Source organism: Vanessa tameamea, chromosome 4, assembly GCF_037043105.1.
Source record: "Vanessa tameamea isolate UH-Manoa-2023 chromosome 4, ilVanTame1 primary haplotype, whole genome shotgun sequence".
Taxonomy (NCBI): domain Eukaryota; kingdom Metazoa; phylum Arthropoda; class Insecta; order Lepidoptera; family Nymphalidae; genus Vanessa; species Vanessa tameamea.
This window is the reverse complement of record NC_087312.1, coordinates 14,268,678-14,291,590: the sequence shown is the minus strand read 5'-3', so window position 1 is coordinate 14,291,590 and position 22,913 is coordinate 14,268,678. Positions and strand designations below refer to the sequence as shown.

General features: G+C 37.5%; 1 protein-coding gene across 1 annotated transcript in view; it reads right to left on the bottom strand.

Moving 5' to 3' along the window:
* Window positions 1–5,718: 5,718 nt before the first annotated feature.
* The window catches only part of Side-ii (sidestep II), a 394,183-nt gene continuing 376,988 nt past the window's right edge, over window positions 5,719–22,913 (bottom strand). The window contains exons 16-17 of the mRNA XM_026633535.2: window positions 12,694–12,767; window positions 5,719–6,833 (exon numbers count right to left, since the gene is read on the bottom strand). Of these exons, the coding sequence (XP_026489320.1) occupies window positions 6,666–6,833; window positions 12,694–12,767 (242 nt within the window). The 3' untranslated portion in view covers window positions 5,719–6,665. The remainder of the gene's footprint in view (window positions 6,834–12,693; window positions 12,768–22,913) is intronic.

Here is a 22,913-nt window from a genome sequence, read left to right as displayed (position 1 = left end):
ACAGTATAGAATTAAACGTAAAGCTACCACCCCTTCAGAATGTAGAGTCTTCCGAGAATAAACGGCAAGAAATTCAATAGTTAGAATTTTTTACCAATTTACATAGATATATTAAATAAATACAATTACATTAATTATTTAATCATCGTCTTTAATTAAATAATAAATTTTATATGTCAATGTTTTTTGCCATGTGGTTTAAAATGATTAATGAGCGAAGTCATCTAATAAAGTCCGCCATAATTATCGTATCTACAACAAAATATTTAAAAAATATATATTCTTTATGTTTTTCAATTCGATCTGTGTTCTACTAATAAACTAAATCTGCAAAAAAAAAATATTGAATAAAAATATACGCTTTGCTTTGTAAAATGAATGGAAAACAAAACCGCAGAATTCGCAGAAGTCACGTGCGTAGGATTCCATTTCCGCGAATGTATTTGGTTCAGATCGTTCGATGCAAATAAATATTTGCTCTGCGCACAGTGAGTCGGTAAAATTCAATTACAACGTCTTACCCGCGATCCGCGATCTCGTGCCGCCGCGATATTGTTCTGCAAATAAACACGACGATGGCGGAATATTCTTCTCTATGAAGTCAATACTCATTATCCAAGAAAGGCTATAAAAAGTAAATTGTTCCCGTTTTTCATAAGGAAGGAAATTTGATACTTCCGTGTCCCCGTTGTTGCATTAAATGGATTGTAAGGAATACCGGCCATCGTTATTTTTATTTTGCTTTCCCATTTCAGTGACTTTGAACAACTCGTTGTGATTTATTAGTAAAGCGAGGAGATAGACTAATGGTAAGAAAAACATAAACTCAAAATAACTGTCTGTAATTATCCCACCGCTGGGCTAAAGCCTCCTCTGCCTTTGAATAGAAGGTTTTTTAGAACTTATTCGATCACGCTGATCAAATGCGGGTTGGTGGATACACATGTGGTAAAATTGTTTTAAAAATAAACACATTTAGGTTTTCTCATAATGTTTTCCTTCGCCGCCGAGCGCACGATGAATTATAAACACAAATTAAGCACATGAAACTTCATTGGTTATTGCCTGGGTTTGAACCGTAATCATCGGTTAAGATACGTGCGTTCAATCCACTGGGCTATCTCGGCTCTTGTAGAAATTATTTATATAAATAAAAACGAGTTGATAAGATTTACTGTGACTGATCTTGTTTTTTAACAAAGAACATTCGTATATTGTTGCATTGTTGTTATAGATTGTCATTGAAGCGTAAGTCTGAAGCCAATCAAATCAAATCAATTTTATTCAAGTAAACTTCACAACGAAGCATTTTTGAATCGAAGCCAACGACTACATCGACCTGAGATCATTCCCTGACACACTGATAATCACCTCCTAACTGACATCACAGGTAAAGTCGAACGTGTTTTTTGGCTCAAGTGCGCGGCTCATAAGAGCAGTGTTCGTCAACCATAATAAAATATAAAATATAAATCATCTCATGACTGTCATAACGTTAAGGAAGTTCGCGCTATTGTTTTTACCCAGCTATTGTGTACGTGTGTGGCGATTACCATTTTCGTCGGCGAGCAAGTTTCGCTGGTTGGGCCGTGCTGGGTAAGCGGGTGAGCGTGTGAGCGGGAGAGCGGGTGAGCGGGTGAGCGGGTGGTATGATTCCGGCCGTGTTTGAGTTATGAGGGCGACACAATGCGACGGAAGCGTGGCACGCTGCGTCGCGGTGCGTCCCGGTGCGCGAGAAAAAGCGAACCATATTCATATTCAAACGATTAAGATACACCGAGCTGTAATAATATATGTGTAGTTTGGCCAATATGACAAGGGTTATTTCAGGCTGTAATATTGAGTTATATTTGTGACGCTGAATGAACAAAACTATGATTATTGTACTTTGAATTATACCTGATGAGTAAAAAAAAACAAGCTCCATACAATTTCGTCTTAGCTGCCGCTATTGATCTTATTGATTCAACCGCCGGGGGTCGCCGTTGAATCGATTGTGGAAATAGCTGTGGAATTAACATAATTTTCAAAGCTAAAATTTTCAGTTCCAGTTAACTGGATTGTCTGCATACTCTGCATCTCAGATAACACGGCTTGGCAGGAATGCGCAGTGTGTATACATCTTACACCAGTGTCTAAACTTACGATCTTGTAAACAACACATAAAGGAAGAAGGAAAATAAACAAATAACGAAAGGAAAACGTACCAGAACTCGTATCGCGTATCATTCACAATTTTTGTAAATCAGGTCTCCCGGTGACAGCTGTTGCATGACCGGAAGTATCCGTTGTATTTAAGCTAACTTCTATTACGTGGCTCAGTAGATAACGATGTCGATGAGCGCGTTCGATGGTACAAGATAATACCTCTTGCGCAGTTGACTAGTTTTATAAAATTGAATTGCCTTTGTTCAATATTCGCAAGGGGCTTGAAAAGTTCACCTAACCTGAGAAAACCCCGCGAAAGAAATTAGCAAGGCCTTTGTCTATATCGTTTTGTAATGATTGCTTCTGGGTTATTAGGAAATTATATGTCCGATCACGTACTATGAATGATCTGAAAAGGCAGCTTTCCTTTCACAAGACGTTAGGGAATCTATTTTGTTAGCCAACAGCGGACTGTATTGCTGCGACTATAATTATCATATTGAAAGTTTAATATAACTTCACACGTGACGCCATTTGATATTAAAGTTTCATACGAGACTTGTTACTGATCGCAAAGTAATCATTTGTAATTACTCATTTACCCACCTGTGCCAGCAGATTATTTTTTGTAGGACCTAAAAACAGAGAAATATTTTTGCTTTAAAAACAAACATGCTCTCTTTTTCCCACAGCCATCCTTAATAAGAAGATATCAAAACGTGGTGACTTACAAGAAATTCTTTTTAATCATTTCCCCTTCCCCTTCAAGCATTCCCCTCATAAGTTATTCGACTGCCAAACATGAATACTTCCTTTTTGCTGTGAGTGAACTAATGTGATTACAGACACGAGGGACGTAATATTAGCATATTAGTCGCATGCCGTGCAGTAAAGGCGTCGATGTCCGAGTGCCATCAGTTGAGGCATTTACGCCCCGGAATTATTAATGAAATTATTTTAAAATAGATTTCATATTTCAGTAGCTTAAAGTTGCTCAACTCTCACCAAAATAAAACGCCAAATATACTTCCAAGACAACCTTTAATCTCGTCCAAAATAAATAAGTCAACAGTAGGGCGAACTCTTTGAGTTGTTTTTAAACTTTATATTAACAAATCACTTACAAAGTAAATTTTCTAACAATAGATATCCTACTATGTTTATGAAGGTCAGTCGGTCGATGATAAAATAAAGCTCGACGGTGATATGCGGTGACGTCACCCCGCGCACAGAACTTGTGCTACTCTCTAACACTAAGCGAGGTGTAAATTATATAAAATTTAAAATTAATTCATGAGATAAAAATTTACACCTTTTACATTAATTAAAGATATCTGTTCAAACAATACCTTTATGCAATTTTCATAAACTTAGATACTAATTTTAATAATATAAAGTAAGTTGCACAAGTATACATATTGTTCACGAATACCACAAGTTCTCCGGCCACGCTCGCGACGCGGCTCGCGTGCGCCGAGCGCGCAAACACAGCGCTTCTTGTTACACGTGAGTACACGCGCCGTTTCATTGCAACGCGACTAAATAATGTGGCACTTTTTGCAATCTGTTAATACTTGTTTTCAATATTGGAGACACAGCTGCCACGAGTCTGCGCTACGATGAAAACGGCAGATTTTTCAAACATACCCATAGACACACGGACCGTAACAGATGTAACGTTTTTCATTTACGGCATATTATTGTGCTTATGTAAAACTATCGTGATCATTTGGTAAATCTGTATTAAGTTTTTTTTTATATATTGCATAAGTAAAGTATTTCTTAAAATACACAGCGACTTTAGCCGTTGCTACAGGAATCCCTCGTAGAATTATAATTTATATTAATATCCATTAATAATAAAGTATGAAGGCCGGTTATTACAAAATTAGAGAAAATAAATAATTTACGGTCTGTGATTGTATTTCATTGTTAGTAAGATGAAGTAAAAATAAAATTATTAAAATATTAGACATTTAAATAAATAATAATAAGTAAATAAATTTTGGACAACATCACATACATTCCTCTGATCACAGTGTAAGTAGCTAAAGCACTTGTGTTATGGAAAATCAGAAGTAACGACGGCACCACATACACCCAGCCCAAGACAACATAGAAAACTAATGAACTTTTTCTACATCGACTCGGCCGGGAATCGAACCAGAGATCTCGGAGTGGCGTACCCATGAAAATCGTATTTCTATTCTTTTTTAATTCTATAAAAACAGGGCCGATTTGTGTTTCACGCTAAATAAACCCCTTTTCTCGTCGATTGTACTGTTTTTCAATATCCGTGAATACAGGTTGATCGATTTAAAAATATATGGACAGTCGCCTAAGAAGATTATCCTGTTGCTACAGCTGAAAGCTCTTTACTGCTTCACGTGCCAAATTTCTACTCTGTAAAGCTTTTAAAATAGTTTCGGTTTTAAAAATTTGCTGAGATATTATAAATTGAAATAGGTTTCCATCAAGAATTGGAAGAAATATCAATAGGAGCGGTGCCGTCGGAGCAAACTGAGCGACGTGTGCGAGTGTCACGGCGATGTTTTATTCATGCCGGCCGCGCGCCGCCGCGGGCGAGGAGCGGCGCTGGTGCGGCAGCTATTGACTGCGCGACGGAAATGGAACAGTTAGGAAATATACAAAACATTCCGGGGAGAAGCGGAAAGTGCTTTTTAAATGTTACCTTTGTCTTTTTCTCATTGTGGTTTGTAGCGATCAAACGCTCACAATGAAATTAACAGATGGAAAGAAAACTGGAACTCTGGTACTTTATCGAATGAATTATTTATAATAAGTTTTTATTTACAGCCAGTTCTACAATTTCGCTCGCATCATATTTAGTACTATATACTATCGTGTTATGTTATTATTGACCATCGTGTACGCCCGGCATGAGTATGAGTATGTTTAAACAATTAAAAGTATATGGGAAATATGAAACATGATCCAAGTAAGTTACATTTACACTTACACCGAGCTTATGATATATTTCTATTCAAAGATTATGTGTCCAGATATGTCGAAAACGATTCTTACTATATTTAAAGTCGGGGATCATTTTATCGTCGTCACGAACTCTGTACAAGACGGGTGCGTGCACAAGAGAGCATTATTGTAATACCTTCGGGTGAGCCATAGTACATTACATCGAATTAAGAAATATATTGAATATATAAATAATTTTACGCTGTTCTTTTTTACATAAACTTATCATATTTTATGTTGTCGTAAAGTAAAAGTAACCTGTTAACGTCCCACAACTGGGCAATCGTCCACTTTCCTTAAGGAGTTGGCTTGAAGCTTAACCCACCACGAGTATTTCATCCGACACGAGCATGTTTGACGTTCATCACCGCGTGCGAGATGATGTTGTGCCAATAAGACTCATTGTTGATCTCTCTGGTCGTCTATCTCGTCCGCGATCATCGGTTCAAATCTACTAACTGGTGATGACTTTGTTAAACATATAGAATATTTATAGACAGACATACAGTGTCACTTTCATATTCTGATATTTGAGTGGTGAAACGAATGCAATAATATTTTAATCTTGTACACTAGAACTTGTACTTATATAAATAAAACAATAAAATAATGGGTAAGTGCTATGACTCACTCAGCCGAGAGAGCTCTCCTAAGCCGACATGGAAACCTTAACATCGAGAAGTTACAAAGTTTATTTACACGGAGCGCTCTCCAGATATCGATGACGTCATCGCCTCTTCAAACGACAAATTAGCTAGACTCGTAGACATGTAAAAAAGTGGCAAAGACTCAGTCGCTTACGAACTACTATGTACATCACAGGATTTATCTAAACGAAATAACAGAATTATAGTCTCCGGATTAATATTACTTCCAGAATAGTCGATTTCAATAATATTATATTTAATTTGACAAAGTTGATTCCTTAAAATCGACTACAGATTTATATTAATCGAAATTTCTTAAACATTTTTGTGACGATTATTCGCTATGTTATATTTTTTAAATTAATGATTTTAAAAGAAGGCGATAATTATACTACTAAAATCGACTTTCCATCTTACATAACTAACTCGAGTGACCGCGAGATGGCGATAGCTACAACATTTACATAGGACAAGTTTCACGAGGAACACACGGTCCGTCTCTCCTAAAGCCGTCTGCGAGGGCCGCGGTAAAATGAATCACGCTCGGCGTACTCGAGGGTCGGGAAGAAACAGAGGGCAGACAGTACTTTAATTAGAGACGCATCGTGCAACCAGAGCCCGCCCCGCACCAGCCTTGAGTAGACGCTACTCAGCTTCTAAAGTAAAACATTCCAACCATTTGAGGAACAAGTTTAAATCACGAAGTTAAATGTGCAGTGAAAAATGTAGTCATCTATTATACAAACAGAGAAATATTTATTTTATTAAAATTACTAAACAAAAAATAGATTAATCAGTATTATTGGAATGACTCTTCTTTTAAATCAGTTTTTGTAGCGCGGCTGATGGGGGACGAGACGATACACTAGCATTCAACTAAACGCAAGACTCTGGGATTCGGTTGTCGAGTAGCTTCTCCTTGATGGCGTCTACGTTGAGATCCTGCGCGGGTCGCAGCGACGCGGACGCGCTCCGGCCGAGCGCCGTCGCCGGCGTCGTGCTGCGAGCGCCCCACGTCCACGACGCGCCTGGGCCGTTACACGCCTGCGCAGAACACAGGTCTCATTGCATTGTTATATTATATACATTTAATCATAAGTTTTTGGATATACGCGAGACACATACAATATATTATTTTTAATTCAGTTTAAGATCTTTTTATTCGCTTTACTACTCAATGCCTGTTTACTTTTTGTTTTGTCATAAATGTAAAATTCTGTTAAACAGTACAAAAAGTACAGATTTTGTAAAAATATTTCTGAAGAAATATTGAGATTCGAATCCGGAAAACGATGGTACGGGGACGAGTTTCTTTAAATAAATATATTGGATTATATTTGACTACAGTGACTACTACAGTCGTCTTGGAGTAGTTTATACGCTATACAAGCTTCTGTAAGTTTCAGAAACACATCAAAGATGTAAGCTAAGACGAATATTGGCGATGACCGAGCGCACTCTGTTTCGCAATGTGGCAATGTCGTCATATTTGTATAACTTGTGTCGATGCGAGCGTGACGCGCTGTGACGCGCAGTAGCGACATCTCTGTGCAAAACATTTAAAGAATATAACTAATATAAATCAAATTTTCAAATTAAACCGAGATTGTCCAGTAGTTAGAACGCATCCATTATAATTTCCGATTGCGGGTACAAATCCAGGCAAGCACCATTGAATATAATAATTCGTCTCGCGCTTGGTGGTCACAGAAACAGTTAAAGGCTATTATATATACTTTACAGTTTACGTCTTGGTCTCAAGTACAAGATTTGAGCAAGAACAAGACTAAACCTGCGAGACCCTTGAGCCCTGCAGTTAAGACTGAGTGTCGATTCAGGGAGCGCACAGGCTTAATTTACAATACAAGGAACAAATGAAACAAAAAAAAGAAAATACTAGGACAAAGAATTTTTAAGAAAAAATACGAAGACGTAGAGTACAGACATAAATTACTAACAGTGCATATTCGTTGAAGGAGGAGTTTACGCAGTCCGAATAAATAAGTAAGTAAAACAATAATATATTAAATATAGCATCAAAATAAACAAACATATATTTTAACCATATTTTAGCACACGTGAGCTTATTAAATCCGTACTAAGCGATCCGTGTTTTCACACGGATCGCTAAGTACGTGGGTCCAAACTCTGCCCGGTATTGGTAGATTTTTCGAATTTCTCATTAAATGTTTAGACATTTATTAATTTGTTTGGTCTATGGCTATGTTAATTCATGTTCAAAATTTATCTACTCTGTTACGTTGTTCTAAAATCTAAAGTAACGTTCATTAATAACAATAGGCTAATAGGCTAAGGCGAACTGTTGCTGCAAGACCAATACCAAGACCAAGCCCAGATGTATTGGCGCTAGACCCAGATCAAGAACGGCTAAGTCTCGTCTTGTTCTTACATTTGGGCAACAAAAATCGTAACTTTGAGGCGTCTACTCCATCTGTTCGAACGATAGTCTCTAAACAAATTTATAAGCATAATGTGATATTTTAATAAATAATCAAAATGTAGTATTTTCCAACGAAAATAATGCTTTATATAAAACAGCGAACCATCAAACCCGCTCGAGATGCTTAGAATTAGATCGCGTTGAGTTTAGTTGGAGCGTCGTCCGGTGAATTAGTAGCTCTTATTACCAACCTCGGTAGAAAATGGCCACTACGTCTAACGCAAGGCTTTATACGTTTGTAAAATAACTTTGCAATATATAGTTTTATTAAATTAGTCGCTCATTAGTGGTCTAATTTAATAAAACTCTTAGTAGTAGTTGAAATAAATTGAATCTGATTATATGAAAGAGTAAGTACTAAAAATTCAAGACATAAAATGTTTCATTAGTTTTATACTGTTTAAGCTTTCAATAGAATTCTATCACGTAATTTCTATAAAATTAAAAATAAAGGTGTTGGCTGTTATGAAAACATTTGACGCATCGCTTTTTTCAGGGCCGCACTTGTTTGCAGAGCGTCGAGGCGCTAAAGGGTCTGGCGGCAAAGGACTCGCTGATAAAACTATCGCGTTAATTAAAACGCGCCCTCCGGACACGACGCTCGACGACACGCTTAATCAAACCGAACAGGTGAATTTATCGCCCTCCCCTCAGACTTAACAGTTCACGATCCTTCCACTTTTATTTAGCGGCATTTTGTTCCTCGGCTCTAAATTCTATGTGTATAAACGTAGCCAATATAAATCTCTACGGCAAGAAAGTGCAAGCGTGCGACGTCCCTCGCGTCGCCTGCACTGTTGCAATGTGTGAAATAGTGCCGATTTAGGTAAGATATAGTACAAGACTTATTTGGAAGTGCGATGTGTGAACACTGAACAGATGCATTTTAGTGCGGCGCGGCGCGTGATCTGCGGGAAATATGAGCGGGAGTCGTTAACTCCAATATTGGAAGCACAAATCAGTTCGACCTCTTATTCGACTGTTAGCGTTTCTTAAGCTGTACGATTCATTTTATTTACGACTGAGGAAGCTTACTGCTGTATAGAGGTTTAATTTTTTTAATAAATAAAAAATATCAAAAAATTGTAATATATTTTTTTATATTCGTAAACTGGTATCTGAGCAACTTGTACGGAAAGAATATCGGTGCTGAATCATTTCATGTCCCAGGGCCCAAATGGGATCAATCAGGACTCCACTAACCCTCACTATAGAAACGTTCGCTGACGAGTCTATATTAAAATTCCACTCGTTTAGCGCTTTATCGGTCCCAAACTTAGTTAACTGAAGTTCGATGTTTCTGTTTGATGAGGACTTGGCAAAGTAAACTTCCGAAGTAACTCTCGTACTAACACGATAAAGTTTAATGTGGAGACGATGTCGAAATATTTAATTTGGCAGCGAATTAGTTCGGTGCGGTTTGGTGCCGGCAAATATTATAATTCGAGACGGCCGCAAAGCGGGAACTTCTACCGCGCGAACTGCGAGCAGTTTGGCCGCGAGAGGCGCGTCTCTGGCAGACGTTCTTACACTGGCGAGCTGTGCATTCTATAGCGAAACGAGAGGTCTTATTTTGTTAATACGTATTTATATTTATATAATTGAATTTATTTAAGAGTAGGAACCAAAAATGGATAAAAACTATTCTTGTAATAAAATATCTTATACCAATCAAATTTCTCGATCGCATGGTGCGTTGCGTTAAAATAAAAGGTTCCGCTGATCCCCGAGGGGTCACATATTGGGATGATCTGCGAACAGCTCGCGGCCCGGAGCTCGCGTTGACGGCCCTCGGTGGCCCACAGGGACACTTAGGAAATATTATCAGCTATCAGTGACGACACATAAAGCCGAGTTATTGACTGACCGCAATAAAGATACCGCGACGGCTCGCCGCTGATCGGCGAACATAAAATGACTGACTCTAGGATAACATCTCGCCGAGTCACAATTCCTGGCACGCGTCTTCAGTTTATATGACGTCGGGAAGGTTTTATGAGGCTCTTCTCACTTTAAGGTTTAGTGTTAAAATGAAATGTTATTACGTCCGAGAGATAAGTTTTACCGCGAAGTCTTATTGACTTTGTATGAGAGAATGAAGTAATGTCATGAATCAATGTTAACATAGCAACGCTAGGTTTGAAAGAAATTAATAAATAAAATGTCTTCGCGATTTGATTATATATAATATTTTACGATAATGTTTATATACATACTTATACTATTATATTATATATTGCAGCAAATCTGAATCTCAAATAAGAAGGATGGTGTATTATAAGACCGAAATGATTTCAGTTCGCAAGAAAGAGAAAGATCGTAAGTTAAATCCTAGGAAAGCAGAACTGAGTTTCACGTGCGTAAACTGTGTTTATAATTCATCTCGTGTTCGGCAGAGAAGGAATACATCGCAGTTGATCCAACCAATTTTAGCAAACATTTTTGCTAACACTTCTGCACAAACTTGGTGCTTTCCTTGGTTTTTTAGTAATTCAAGGTAAAAAAAAAATTAAGGTCTCACGTAAAATCCCCCGAATGTGATGAATTCACATTAATTTAAAGAGTTGCACAGACGACCCGAGCTTATCGTTCCTCAACATCATTATCTTTCTAAAACACAACATATTTCAATTATTTATCCAGCGATTTATTCAGATGAAAAGATTGTAAACAAAAGACTGCGCTCCGTAGAATTAATATCTATCTCGAATAAATCGCGGAGGGCGCATGGAGTGAAAGAATTTAATTAACATCAGAAGAAAGGTAGTCCAAGAGCTGCGCGCCAAAGAACTCCTCTCGTATTTAGTCAGTTCACTTGCTCTCACATTGTTCTATAAACTACTGTATACGTATTAAATGCCACAAATAACTCAATCGCTTATAGATTACATTATTTAAATTATAAACTGATTGAAAATATAGTTCGTATAATCATATATACTATAGTGAATTAAGTCCGACTCAAAAGGCATACCAACGTAACTATAGCAACGTGGGCGTAACCCTGGAAGCTACATTTATCGTAATATTAATGTTATTTACTCGACCAAGATTTCACTGAGATTTTAATAATATAAATGTTACTCGAAGAATGCACGCAAAGTTGGGATATAAAGTTAGTGGAAAAATATATCAATGATATTTATACCTGATAACAATGATCGTGTTACTCGGTACTGGTTCCATATTGATGATTGGGGGACGACGCCAGCTCGATTACAATAAATGTATTCATTAGATAACACAGCTCGTAATATTGTTGTACGTACATATCGTAATAAGTTATAATAAATTATTCGATATTATAGTACTGTTTGTATATTTCATATCCTTTCAGGAATAATAAGACGACAAAATAATAATAAAAGTTACTTTACTCGTGTTTGGATATGTTATGTTATGTTTGTATTATGAAGATATTTAAAATCTCGGTCGAAGTCTAAATTGTTGGAAGTTTAATTTTATTATAGAATAATTGTAACCACAATTATCATCATTATCCTTAACATGTTGTTTTTTTTTAACTAAACTCTAATGCTACAATACTAAAACACCGAGGACTTTATCTTAATGAGAGAATATAGATCTTCAAGCGATGCAGGCGTGTGAGGAGCAAGAGCGAGCAAAGGGCAGGCTTTTACGAGATGAGCTCCCCGATTGATGACCTGTGTCGCGGTTAATGGCCGATCACGCAAATGGATTGGCGTTTTGTTTATTGAGCTCCCACCGCTCTGAGGGACGGAGCTTTCATTCCGAATCGTTGCAAATCAATGTTAGAATAAAAACATTATTTCTTCCCGATAGATCGAAAATTATGGAGGTTATTTATTTACATATAAATTAAAACTGGTAACAATGCTATAAGGTCGCCTACTCTGGCAAAGGGAAGAACTTGGAGAGTATTCCATCGTGTCATTGATGTGGGTCGAAGGAGATATTCATTATATATAAGAGAGTCTCATTCAACTTCATGTTCCGGAGATTTCTTATGCCATTCTTTTATCCCATGGTCGAGCTCAAGATGAATAATAAGAAAAATCTGAGCACATGAAAGCTATCAATAATAAGTTTTTTGGCTTCTAGGCTCTAATTGTTTTGGTGCAAACATAGATAGATATAACCCTCTAATCTATTCTATCTTATTCTTCCGCTAAAGAGCAATATTTAGTATTCTTGTGTTCTGATACGAAGGGTGAATGACCCAATGTAACTAGAGGCACAAAATACTTAATTTCGTAGCTCCCAAGTTTGGTGGCGCATTAGTGTTTTGAGGATTGGTGGCTATTTCTTAAAACGTCAATTTTAATTTAATTATTATTTTTCCCGGGCGTGGCGAGTTCTGTATTACGTTCTGTATAATCTCACCTTTTACATAAATACATTTGTATATATATATATAAATTTATTGAGGAAAGTATATACCATAAAAAAGCGTGTTCTTACCGGTGTAGTGAGTGGCGCGGGAGCCGTCCGTCCCGGCGAAGACACCGCTAGGCACGGTGCACTTGAAGTTTCGCCTGAAACAACGTTGAATATACAGAAACCCATTTATTATCATTTGGAATAAAACGTTATGATGTAATAAACAAACAACGAGTATTATTATTCTACGAGAATATTTTGTTCCGTTTTTGGTTTGACGTTCATAATACAATACTTGAGCACAATATAAAATCCATAATTAATAAAGATTCACTTTGCGAAATATCTCCGATTTCTATTAAAGTCACTTGAATACAGTTTCCTTAAATATAATTTAATTTGAGTTAAGAATTAATATTGAAATTTATTAACGCGTCGCCTGCGGTCGTCTGAGCGAGCGAAGGCTGCATAAATCTCCGGGCAGGTTCTCACTGCACGCGGGATTCGCTCGGCCCTGCCTCACCCGCACCCGACAAAGAAAAAAGATTGATTAATGAGCGGCCTGAACGAGACCGACATAAGCCAGGACTGGACAAATAAGTAATTGGACACGGACGATCCAGGAGCACAGTCACCCGTAAATATCTGGAATTTCGAATTTAGGGCACTAGGGGGAAGCATCCGCCATACTGACCGGACAAATTGGATTTAGCCTTTTAGTCGGATAATAATAATTAATAAGGTTATTTTGTGACTATCGCGTCATAAATAGTGAATGATAAAATAAAAGCGGTATAAAGTGAAACAATTTCGAACGTTCCGATATGAAATCTCGCAAATGTATCTCAAATCGAAAGTCCAGCAACGTCAACAGGAGTGGAAACATGACAGGCTCCCGACAGGCCAAGATAAAACTTTTGCTACGCCGGCGCTGTAAAGCGCTGCAGTAAATTTTGTATCGCCGACACGACACCGTACATTCCCATTTGTTTGCATTATTATATATATTTTCAGCTACCTTCAATATTTGCTTCGACATTAAGCGAGAAATTTGTAAAAGTATTTTTGCTATGGTTCCATATCATAACATTTATTATATTTTTGTTTTATTAACAAATGTCGCAATGGAGATTTTTGAATAAAAGAACATGACGTCTAAATGCAGAATGAAGATACACTGTAGCTTGTATATTTTATTATAAATATAGAACCTGACCTACACCAAAAGCACAAAAAAATATATATTAATACCTTCTGTTAATATTTACATTTCCAAACCACTGGGCCATCTCGAACCACTTAACTAATAGCTGAAGTTAGAAGAAAGCTTGTAATTTTTCTTATTTATGGTCGATTAACATTCAAAGCCGAGTTGGCCCAGTGGTTAGAACGCGTGCATCTTAACCGATGCTTTCGGGTTCAAACCCAGGCAGGCATCACTGAATTTTCATGTGCTTAATTTGTGTTTATAATTCATTTCGTGCTCGGCGGTGAAGGAAAACATCGTGAAGAAACCTGCATGTGTCTAATTTCAACGAAATTCTGCCACATGTGTATTCCACCAACCCGCATTCGAGCAGCGTGGTGGAATATGCTCCAAACCTTCTCCTCGAAGGGAGAGCCTTAACCCAGCAGTGGGAAATTTACAGGCTGCTAATAATAATAATAACTGTTTTTAAATAAATTGACCACAAAAATCAGCAGAAACTATACATATGATAAATTTCAAGCTCGTTACTTTTCGAGACAGGTAAATCTTTCAGGGCGGCAACCAATTAGGCGTTTGAAACGTCGCGCGTCGGAATAGTTTTTCGGAATATGGAGCGAGGGTGATATGGGAAGATTCCACCGGATAAGGGGAGGATCTTGATTGGTCCGGGGGGACGAGGGACAAATAATTAATTGCGAGACGGAGTGCAGCGTCACGCGCTCTGTCATTAGCCCGACGCTTGCGACCAAATCTATACACTCAAATATTGTCGTAATTAGTTGTTTGCAACGTGTTTGTATTTTTTGGGTATAGAAATTTTTTTTGGAATACTTTTACATTAGAATATAGTTTATAAGAGATATTAGATAAAAATCTTGGTGACGTTTGCATTGTGAATCGAACCCAAAAGACATTCGTATTAGATAGGAGAGAGACATTAGTAATTGAACAATTGGAGCAAATGTTATTTGCGGTGAATACGTTTAGCGACCAAAGCGAGCGGGCGACGAGGGCGAGGACCGTCCGCACATTAATAACCAGCATCGGGGACCCACTGCTGATGCAAGGAACTGGCCTCACATACATCACAAGAAACTCTTAACTTTACTACTCTGTAAATGTCAATAAATCAAAAATCTTCTAAAGCAGGCTTATTTCTTTATTTTTAATAAGCGCTCCCTGGCTCTAAGGCCATTTATCAAAAACAAGATATAATTATGTACTTTATTCAAGTAGACTTTCATGAATATTATTGTAAGCAAAGTTAATCATTAGTCATATTATAAATACACGTTTTATAAATTTAGCCTTGATAAACTTTTAGTGTGATTTGTTTATAAATAAAAATCAATGGTTTTCTTTTCATGATAAGTCATTGACTACAAAAGAGTCGTCCGTCACAGTAGAATTTGTCTAACAGTGGTCGAGTCACATTCTTCCAAAAACCACATCTCTTGATCAGTAAAAGTACGTAAACAAGACTTTAGTTATGAACGTTTCAAAATCAAAGCATACGTGTAACATTTAACAAAGCGAAGTGCCCGCTCGCCGGCCGTCGCGGCGCGGCGGCGCCCGCAGGTGGAGGCGTCGCAGACTAATCGCTACATCGCAAGACGCGAGTCGGGACAAGAAATAATTAATAGATGCGGTGCGGCGGCGCGGGCTCGCGGGCGGCGCTAATGTGCCCAAGTTTATTCAAATTGCTTTCATTAATAGCTTTACTTTACCTTGCGATCTCCCCGCCCGCGCCCGCACCCCTCGCTGTCCCGACGACTCCGCTCTACGTAGCGTATCCACTGTGGACCCATCTCTCTTCATCGTCATCGCGTGTTCATATTTTTTAATATAATTAAGGATGAAGACACTTAAGAGTTAAAGTTAAGTTTTTTAATTCATTATTTATTACACTCCAAAGAGTACCAAAGGTTAAAGAATTACCGATCCACCGCAGATGGAAGGAACAATTCATTGTAACAATATTCGAGTCATGACAAACGGACGAAAATTTATTTAATTTATATACTAATTTGTTGACACCAGGGAAAAATTAGTAGACTATTCTCACGCTAAAACTATCGACTTTCAAGGCACATCAGGAGCTGCAGGTTGGTTGGGCTCATGAGTGTATTCGTTAATAGTTAAAATGCTATATTAACTATAAGGACATACTTTTTTGTAGATAATTTAGTTATGAGTATTGTAAACACGTCCTACATTTTTTTATATATCATCAGTAGTTTTCGCAGTGCACGCCCAATATGTAACAATTTTTTAATATCATGTGTTTACATCATTTTTAAAATCGGTTGAATAGTTTTTGGGTTTGTCAATTATAAAAATTTCTACAAACATTTATTTTCCTGTTTGTAATATTTGTACATCGATATAGATATTATAGATATAGATAAATACTAATCTTGAACATGGACCACGTGGAAAGGCAACGCATTTCAAATGCAAACGGGATTTATATACATATAAGAATTTTAGAACGAATTTACTTAAGATAAATGTTTGTACCGATTGAACGCTTTCGGCGCGAACGCGACACGATCTCGACGCAACGAGACCAAAGTCCGCGGCGTGTTTTCAATTGCGAGTTCCACTGAATATTCACGACCGCATCAATATTCATGAACGCCGCACCGCGCCAATATCAAAATATTTTTCAATAATATCTTTCTCTGCCCGTCGTAACTACGCGTCGACTTTGCTTTCTTACTGAGCTTTCTGTTTTCGGCTAACGACACTAGGCAGATTTCGATACAATTTAATAAATGTTAGCTCGTTCGAAGTATTTCGAAAGAATCTGATGAGTCAATCCAAGTAACAGACACTTTAATTTATGCGGAATGCCTCTGGGCCGTAAATGGAGTATTTTAAAGCATATGCATGAGGTATATTCGAGTGGGCGGCGTCTTAGCTATCAGTGTCGTCGCCGCGGCGGCCGACCGCAGGCGTGGGCTCGCCCGTATTGCGCCGCGCACACGGCTATTATAATTACTTTCATCGGTCTCTAATTGCCACCGCCTCGGCGCGGCCGAGCTCCTCTGTTATCATCCTAATGGGATGAACACATGCCTTACATAACTGCAATGATCACGCCCTACGATTCATAAAAGTTTTTTTATGATTCTTTGCGTAAAAATTTACAAAGGGTATAAACGTTTAATGTATCTGAGGGGAATTGGTGTAATTACTGCATTTTATGCCACCGCGCCATCCCGCAAACCGCGAATACTGGCCGTCAGTCGCGCCGCAGCATTAAAATTTTCGCAGGAGGTTAACGCGCGGCGGGCGGCGGGCAGCGAGCGCGGCATAAATCCGCCTCTATCATATAATGCGGGAGTTTTTATTGAGGCGAGAACGGCATTCATTACTGAACAATTTATGGCCGCCGGCCCGCGCCCCGCCCGCGCCCTCCCGCGCTCCTCCCGCGCCGTTATGAATATGAGATGACCTTTCTTTATATTTCATCGGTTGTTAAATTCCAAAATTGCTTCGCTAACATTATGGCGCGGTAATAGCGGTGCTTAGACCGAACATTTTTCAACTCTCTTTAACGTCTAGGTAACAATATTTCAATAATGGTTTCAATATTATAATTCATTGATAATATTTTCATATATTAAAACAATAGCGACAATATGTCTAAATGTTGTTTACACCTTTAATGACGTATCATTTTGTATGTTACCCAACAGATATTAATTTTAAGTGCTTAGTGATATGTTGATGGTGTAACTTTTCCAATAAATAAAAATAAATAAATAAATAAATAAATAAATAAATAAATAAATAAGCTATTGATAATACGTAAACGCGGCTGGTGATATATATTATAATAAGCATGGTTCAATATTTCAGCTTTTCCGAGGGGTCATCACTTTGGATCTCAATGTACAATATAATTGTCATCTTGACGAGTGCTGATTGCATCCTGTAACCGAACGAGCTTTTAACTCTACTTCTATTGTTATTTGAGTAATCGAAAGTCTTACCAGCATGCCAAAATATTTATTCGTTGAATATTAAGGTATCGGTCTTTTGTTGCCAACCACGACTTTAACAAAATGATCCTTTCATATTAGAAGAAGCTAAAGTCATCCGGCGACTAGTTTTTAATATCAATTAAAAACTAGTCGCTGCTTCATTAGAAGCAGGCGGAAAGCGTGCCTGCCCCACGTGTGTTGTATTACACAAGGTACACGTAACACAAACATTACTTTTTCTATTTTGATTTTGCAACTTAAACCATTTTTGAAACTTTGATATGATGTGTGTTTAAAGTAAAGTTTAACATAGACTATGTGATGTCTTTAAGGAATACATTATTATATTTGTTAAATAGCTCCCATGATGAAATTAGCTTCGTGTGATTTTATTTGTATTTATAAAAGGTTGTGACTGCGTGTTGAGGCAGTTATTATCGGTGGGCTTTGGCAAATAAATGACAAGCCGAACTTAATATCACAGTTTTGCAAAACGTGTAGGATATCATCAAGTGACTTATTAGGGTAATTAGAACTTAAATTGGCTGTGGTGGTAAGTGTGCGCGACCCCTATTTGTTAATAAAATCAAGTGCTAATAAGAGAAGTTCGAGGCAAGTTAGTGGGATCGATCGGCCCGGTTAGTTGGCAGCGAGTTGAGCGGAGATGCTCATTAGAGTTTAATTATCGCGTATCGTTAGCGCGGCCCCGCGCGACCGAGCCCGTAACCCCGCACTCGTCCGCGATCGCCCGCAACTGCTCGCCCGCAACCCGACGCTCGCGTGCTGCACGCGACTACACAATATTCACTTAAACGGGCGATTATCGCGCGACCTGTGCGCGATGGATATGACGCGCGTTTAGACGTGAGATTGACAAATGATTGCTCAACGTGCAGAGGCACGCACGGTCACGTCACTACTCTGTTCAGAGTTAAAACACTTTCAACAAGATAAATCAATTTATGAACTTTATATTTATTATTGCCCAATGATTACTATTACGATAGTAATATTATTAGTGGTGGGAGCGTAATATATAATCATATAAATATAATATATATATAAAATAATTTATTATATAATAAAGTATTTTTCATTAAGCGAGCTACGTGTACACGAAAAGAAGTATCCACTAGAAGCGATGGCTAAGTTTCCAACGTGACTTTGGCGAAATAATCTGTGCCTTGTCGGCACAACTAAAACCCATTAAACTAAGAATTGAATTGATGACTATTGTTGTTGGTTGTTTATTGTTATTTTTTAAAATCAGTAGTAGTAGTAGTTGTAGTGTGTTAAAATACTTATCATTTAAAAATATTTTTCTATCTTAGTATTAAGGCATTTTTGCTCTTTAAATAAATTCTGTTCTCTAATCACCTCAGTTCACGTCGCTTTTTAAAGTTTTTAAATAAATCATTATATTTTCCATTTAAATAATAGAAATGTCAGCAAATATATATACTAGTAAATGAAATAGGTGCCCAAAACTTTAATAAAGTATTTTTATTGGGAAATTAGTGAAGTTTAATTTATTTTGTTTAGTTAACAAGAAGGAGTGGCTCGTTAGGTGGTTAGATGCAAGTCCAGTCGTGGCGCTAATCTAGCCAGTAAACATCCCGCTGAAGCTAAACAAATCGTTCTTAGCTATCTTCCTAAACGGACGGACTACTAAAAACTGCGAAGTCCGCCAGCTTGAGCTGATGGTTCTACTTTGTATTTAGTAAATAGAAAGCAAAAACCGTAATCTGAGTTTACTTTTATTTACAATGGCAACTTTGTATTTACATAAAGGCGCATGGCATTCAATTCTTTAATTTGTGTCCTATAACAACCAGTTACTAAAAACTAAAAATTCAGTGACTCGTTGTCCTAAATAATAAATAACTTTTCCCCATTAACACAAAAGTACAATGAAAGCGCTTGCACAATGCGCGGCCGAGTTGTCGCGGAGACGCGCGGCGCGGCGCGATGCGGCGCGTATCAATTTAACTTTTCCACTTTAACGGGAAAATCGCTCTGCATATTTATGTGGGCCAGTGAATACCATCCAGAGAGACTTGCTAATATTAGTGAAGTTTTATTGCGTGTCGCAATTAGGGAAATATTTGTGTTTAGTGTTCATAATATAATTTAATTATATTATGTGGCGTATGTAATACATTTGTTGAGCCCTTAGACAGAGCGGGTGGTGCACGAGAGCTAAGCATGAAACGTTTTTATTTCATACAACTGCGAATTAAAAAGTAATAAAAATAATAATCATTTTTAAATTCGATTATGAATTGGTTATCATATAAGGTTAGAGAACTCTGCGACGTGGGTTCGATTCGGTTTTTCTATGCTTCTTCAACTTTGGGAATTAAGACGGTATGTCCCTCCAATTATTAAATATGAAGCAGATGGAGCGCGCGTAATATTGTCGCGTCGTTTTGCACCACCAAAAATGTGTATTCGCATTTGTTGCTTCACTCTAATGTTGCGCGCGCTCCATATTCTTTTTTTATAACCTGAGTTATGTCCCTTGTGGCAATACAAAGCATCGCTGTTTGGCAGCAGAATATGTGATATATGGATGGTACTTACCTAAACCTATTATTGGATAAATCTGTGAATAAAATTTTTAGCAGTAGTGTGGAATTAGAGGTTGAACACTTTGCATTCCTACCTGTGTTTATATTATACAATAACATCTCCCGGGAATGCCTCCGTTGAATAAAGGCCGTCGTTCCTGAAATCGGTCAGGGGGACCTAACTATTATGTAAAAAGTATATCATCTATATAAAATATATATTTAAAAACACACATATGGAGAAGGCGAATCTGTGTTCCCCGAAGTGGTGCACGCTTCTGTCAACTCTGCTTTTTTAAAGGTACCAATACTCCTCATAATTTTCTATTCTTTAAAATAAGATTACCGTTTTATTAAAGGAATTATTTCTAACGAAACCAATGAAGCAATAAGAAGAGCCGTTAAACATTTATGTGGAAGGATATTTAGCTTGTTATCGTTAGAGCCCAATTTGCATTTGAATTATAAATATCGGCGACGAAGGAAGCCATCTTGAGGAAAAGTGTACGTGCTCCAACGAGGAAGCTCTGTCACACGTGTTCTCGAAGCAACGTGGCGGATAAGACTCTAGTCTATTCCGCTAAAAATAAAGACATAGCCCAGCAGGACATATATGGGCGGTTACAAAATAGTAAATCGAAGATTCATTTGAATTGCTGAGTTGTTAGATTACAAAATCAACGCGAGAAAGCAATAGCGGCAATAAGCAGAAAGTTCTTTAGAATTTCGATAACTTTCAACTCGTTAACAACCCCCCGGGGAGTGAAACTTATACAGGGGAAACGTTATTATCCCCAGTTACTCGCTACTGTCTAGATTAAGCTCTTGTAAGGGTTCCGAGAGCTCAGTTCATAAGAAATCGAACTGTAATTTATAGATGGAAATATTAATCTTTCCAATACTGAATATTCTTTAATCAAAATTTGATTTCGAAAGTACCTTAATTAAACACTACATAGTACTCGTATTATTCGATTTAAAACGTAGAAAACACATTGTTCTATTTCGGTTCAAGATTAAATTTAGAAGGTGGCTGGTTAGGTGAGTGGCTTCACTTGTGAATAAACTCGGCACGTTCGTCCGGTCGACGGTTACGGGTGGCGGGTGACGGGGCTGAGAGACGGCTCTGGGCACAAATTAACTTGAACACGACGCGGTCAAGATAGATGAGATTTCGTACAGATTTAGAGCTAGGTATATTATATGTGACGACTTTAAGGTTTGAATGAGCTCAGCGCTATGATTGTAAGAGAAAAATATTCATTTTTATCATGATTGACAGAATATTTTTTCAATATATCTTTGAGTTCTTTGTAATATGCCAATTACATTACGCGTGAAATAAAAACTAACCAATCAAGGAGTTTTATATTTGGTTATATTTTTTTATATTACTTTGCTATTTCGAAAATAATCCCTTTAAAGTTTAAGTTGTAAAGTTTAAGGTAATATTAAATACAGTATTATATACTGTATACATACGCATATATTATGTAGTCGATAAAAAAAACATTGAGTTAATATTTATTACTATGATTTTAAATTAATGTACATTTTATTATGTAGTCGATAATTAAACGATTTATAAGCTTATTTGAGTAAATAATAATTAGTTGAGTGTTGGAGGTAAAATTGAACGCGTATTTATTAAACGTTTAAATAGAGCACATCACTTGAATAATATTTTCCCGCTTATATTATATGTGGTACAAAAGGCTCGACGCCTTTCAGTGGGTTCCCGCGTGAGCAACGTTTCAATACTGGAACTAAGCTGCATTGTGGCGGCTCCGCGACCGTTGCGTGGGTTGTTTGTTTCATATTTTTGTATATTAAATTCTCAATTAGTATCTTTATTTACTACTTTGCTTTGAAAATTATTTAACACGACTAAGATAAATAAGAAAATATATTAGATAATGATGTACTTTTACGATGAGTTATCTAACTTGTTTTTCATCCGTAAACCTCGTAAAGTGTCTACGTAACGTATGTAGCACTAAAAGTATAACGCGAAACCATCATACCCACATAAAGCATCAATTATACCGACGAATGGATGCGAACCTCGTCTTCCACTCGTATGTTAGTGTTTACAAGGATCGAAGGCTACACGGCGCCGCATTTTTCACATCCGTATTGCGATGAATATTTGAGCGCGGGAGAGGTCCGGCGAGGCCAACGCGGCGCCCGAGCCCGCGTCACGCGGCGCTCGCACAAACAACCGACGATACTGTTCGAAGCGTGTTCGGTTTGCGTTTTGCGTTTTGCGTTTTACGGTTAGGGTTTTCACATATAGATTAACAATAAACAATTATTCTACATTCATTATTCAAATTTTTTTTCAATAATATCAATAATATCCTCATGGGAGTTAGCCCAACGGCTGGACGGCATTAATCTTTACCAAACCGCGTTAGAACAGATTTGTAAAGACCTTCTTCTTCCAATCTATTCTCAAGCGGCCCCTATTACAAATACTCCAATACTTCTCCTCGAGAGAGTATGACTGCTGTCAGAAGACCTTCGACC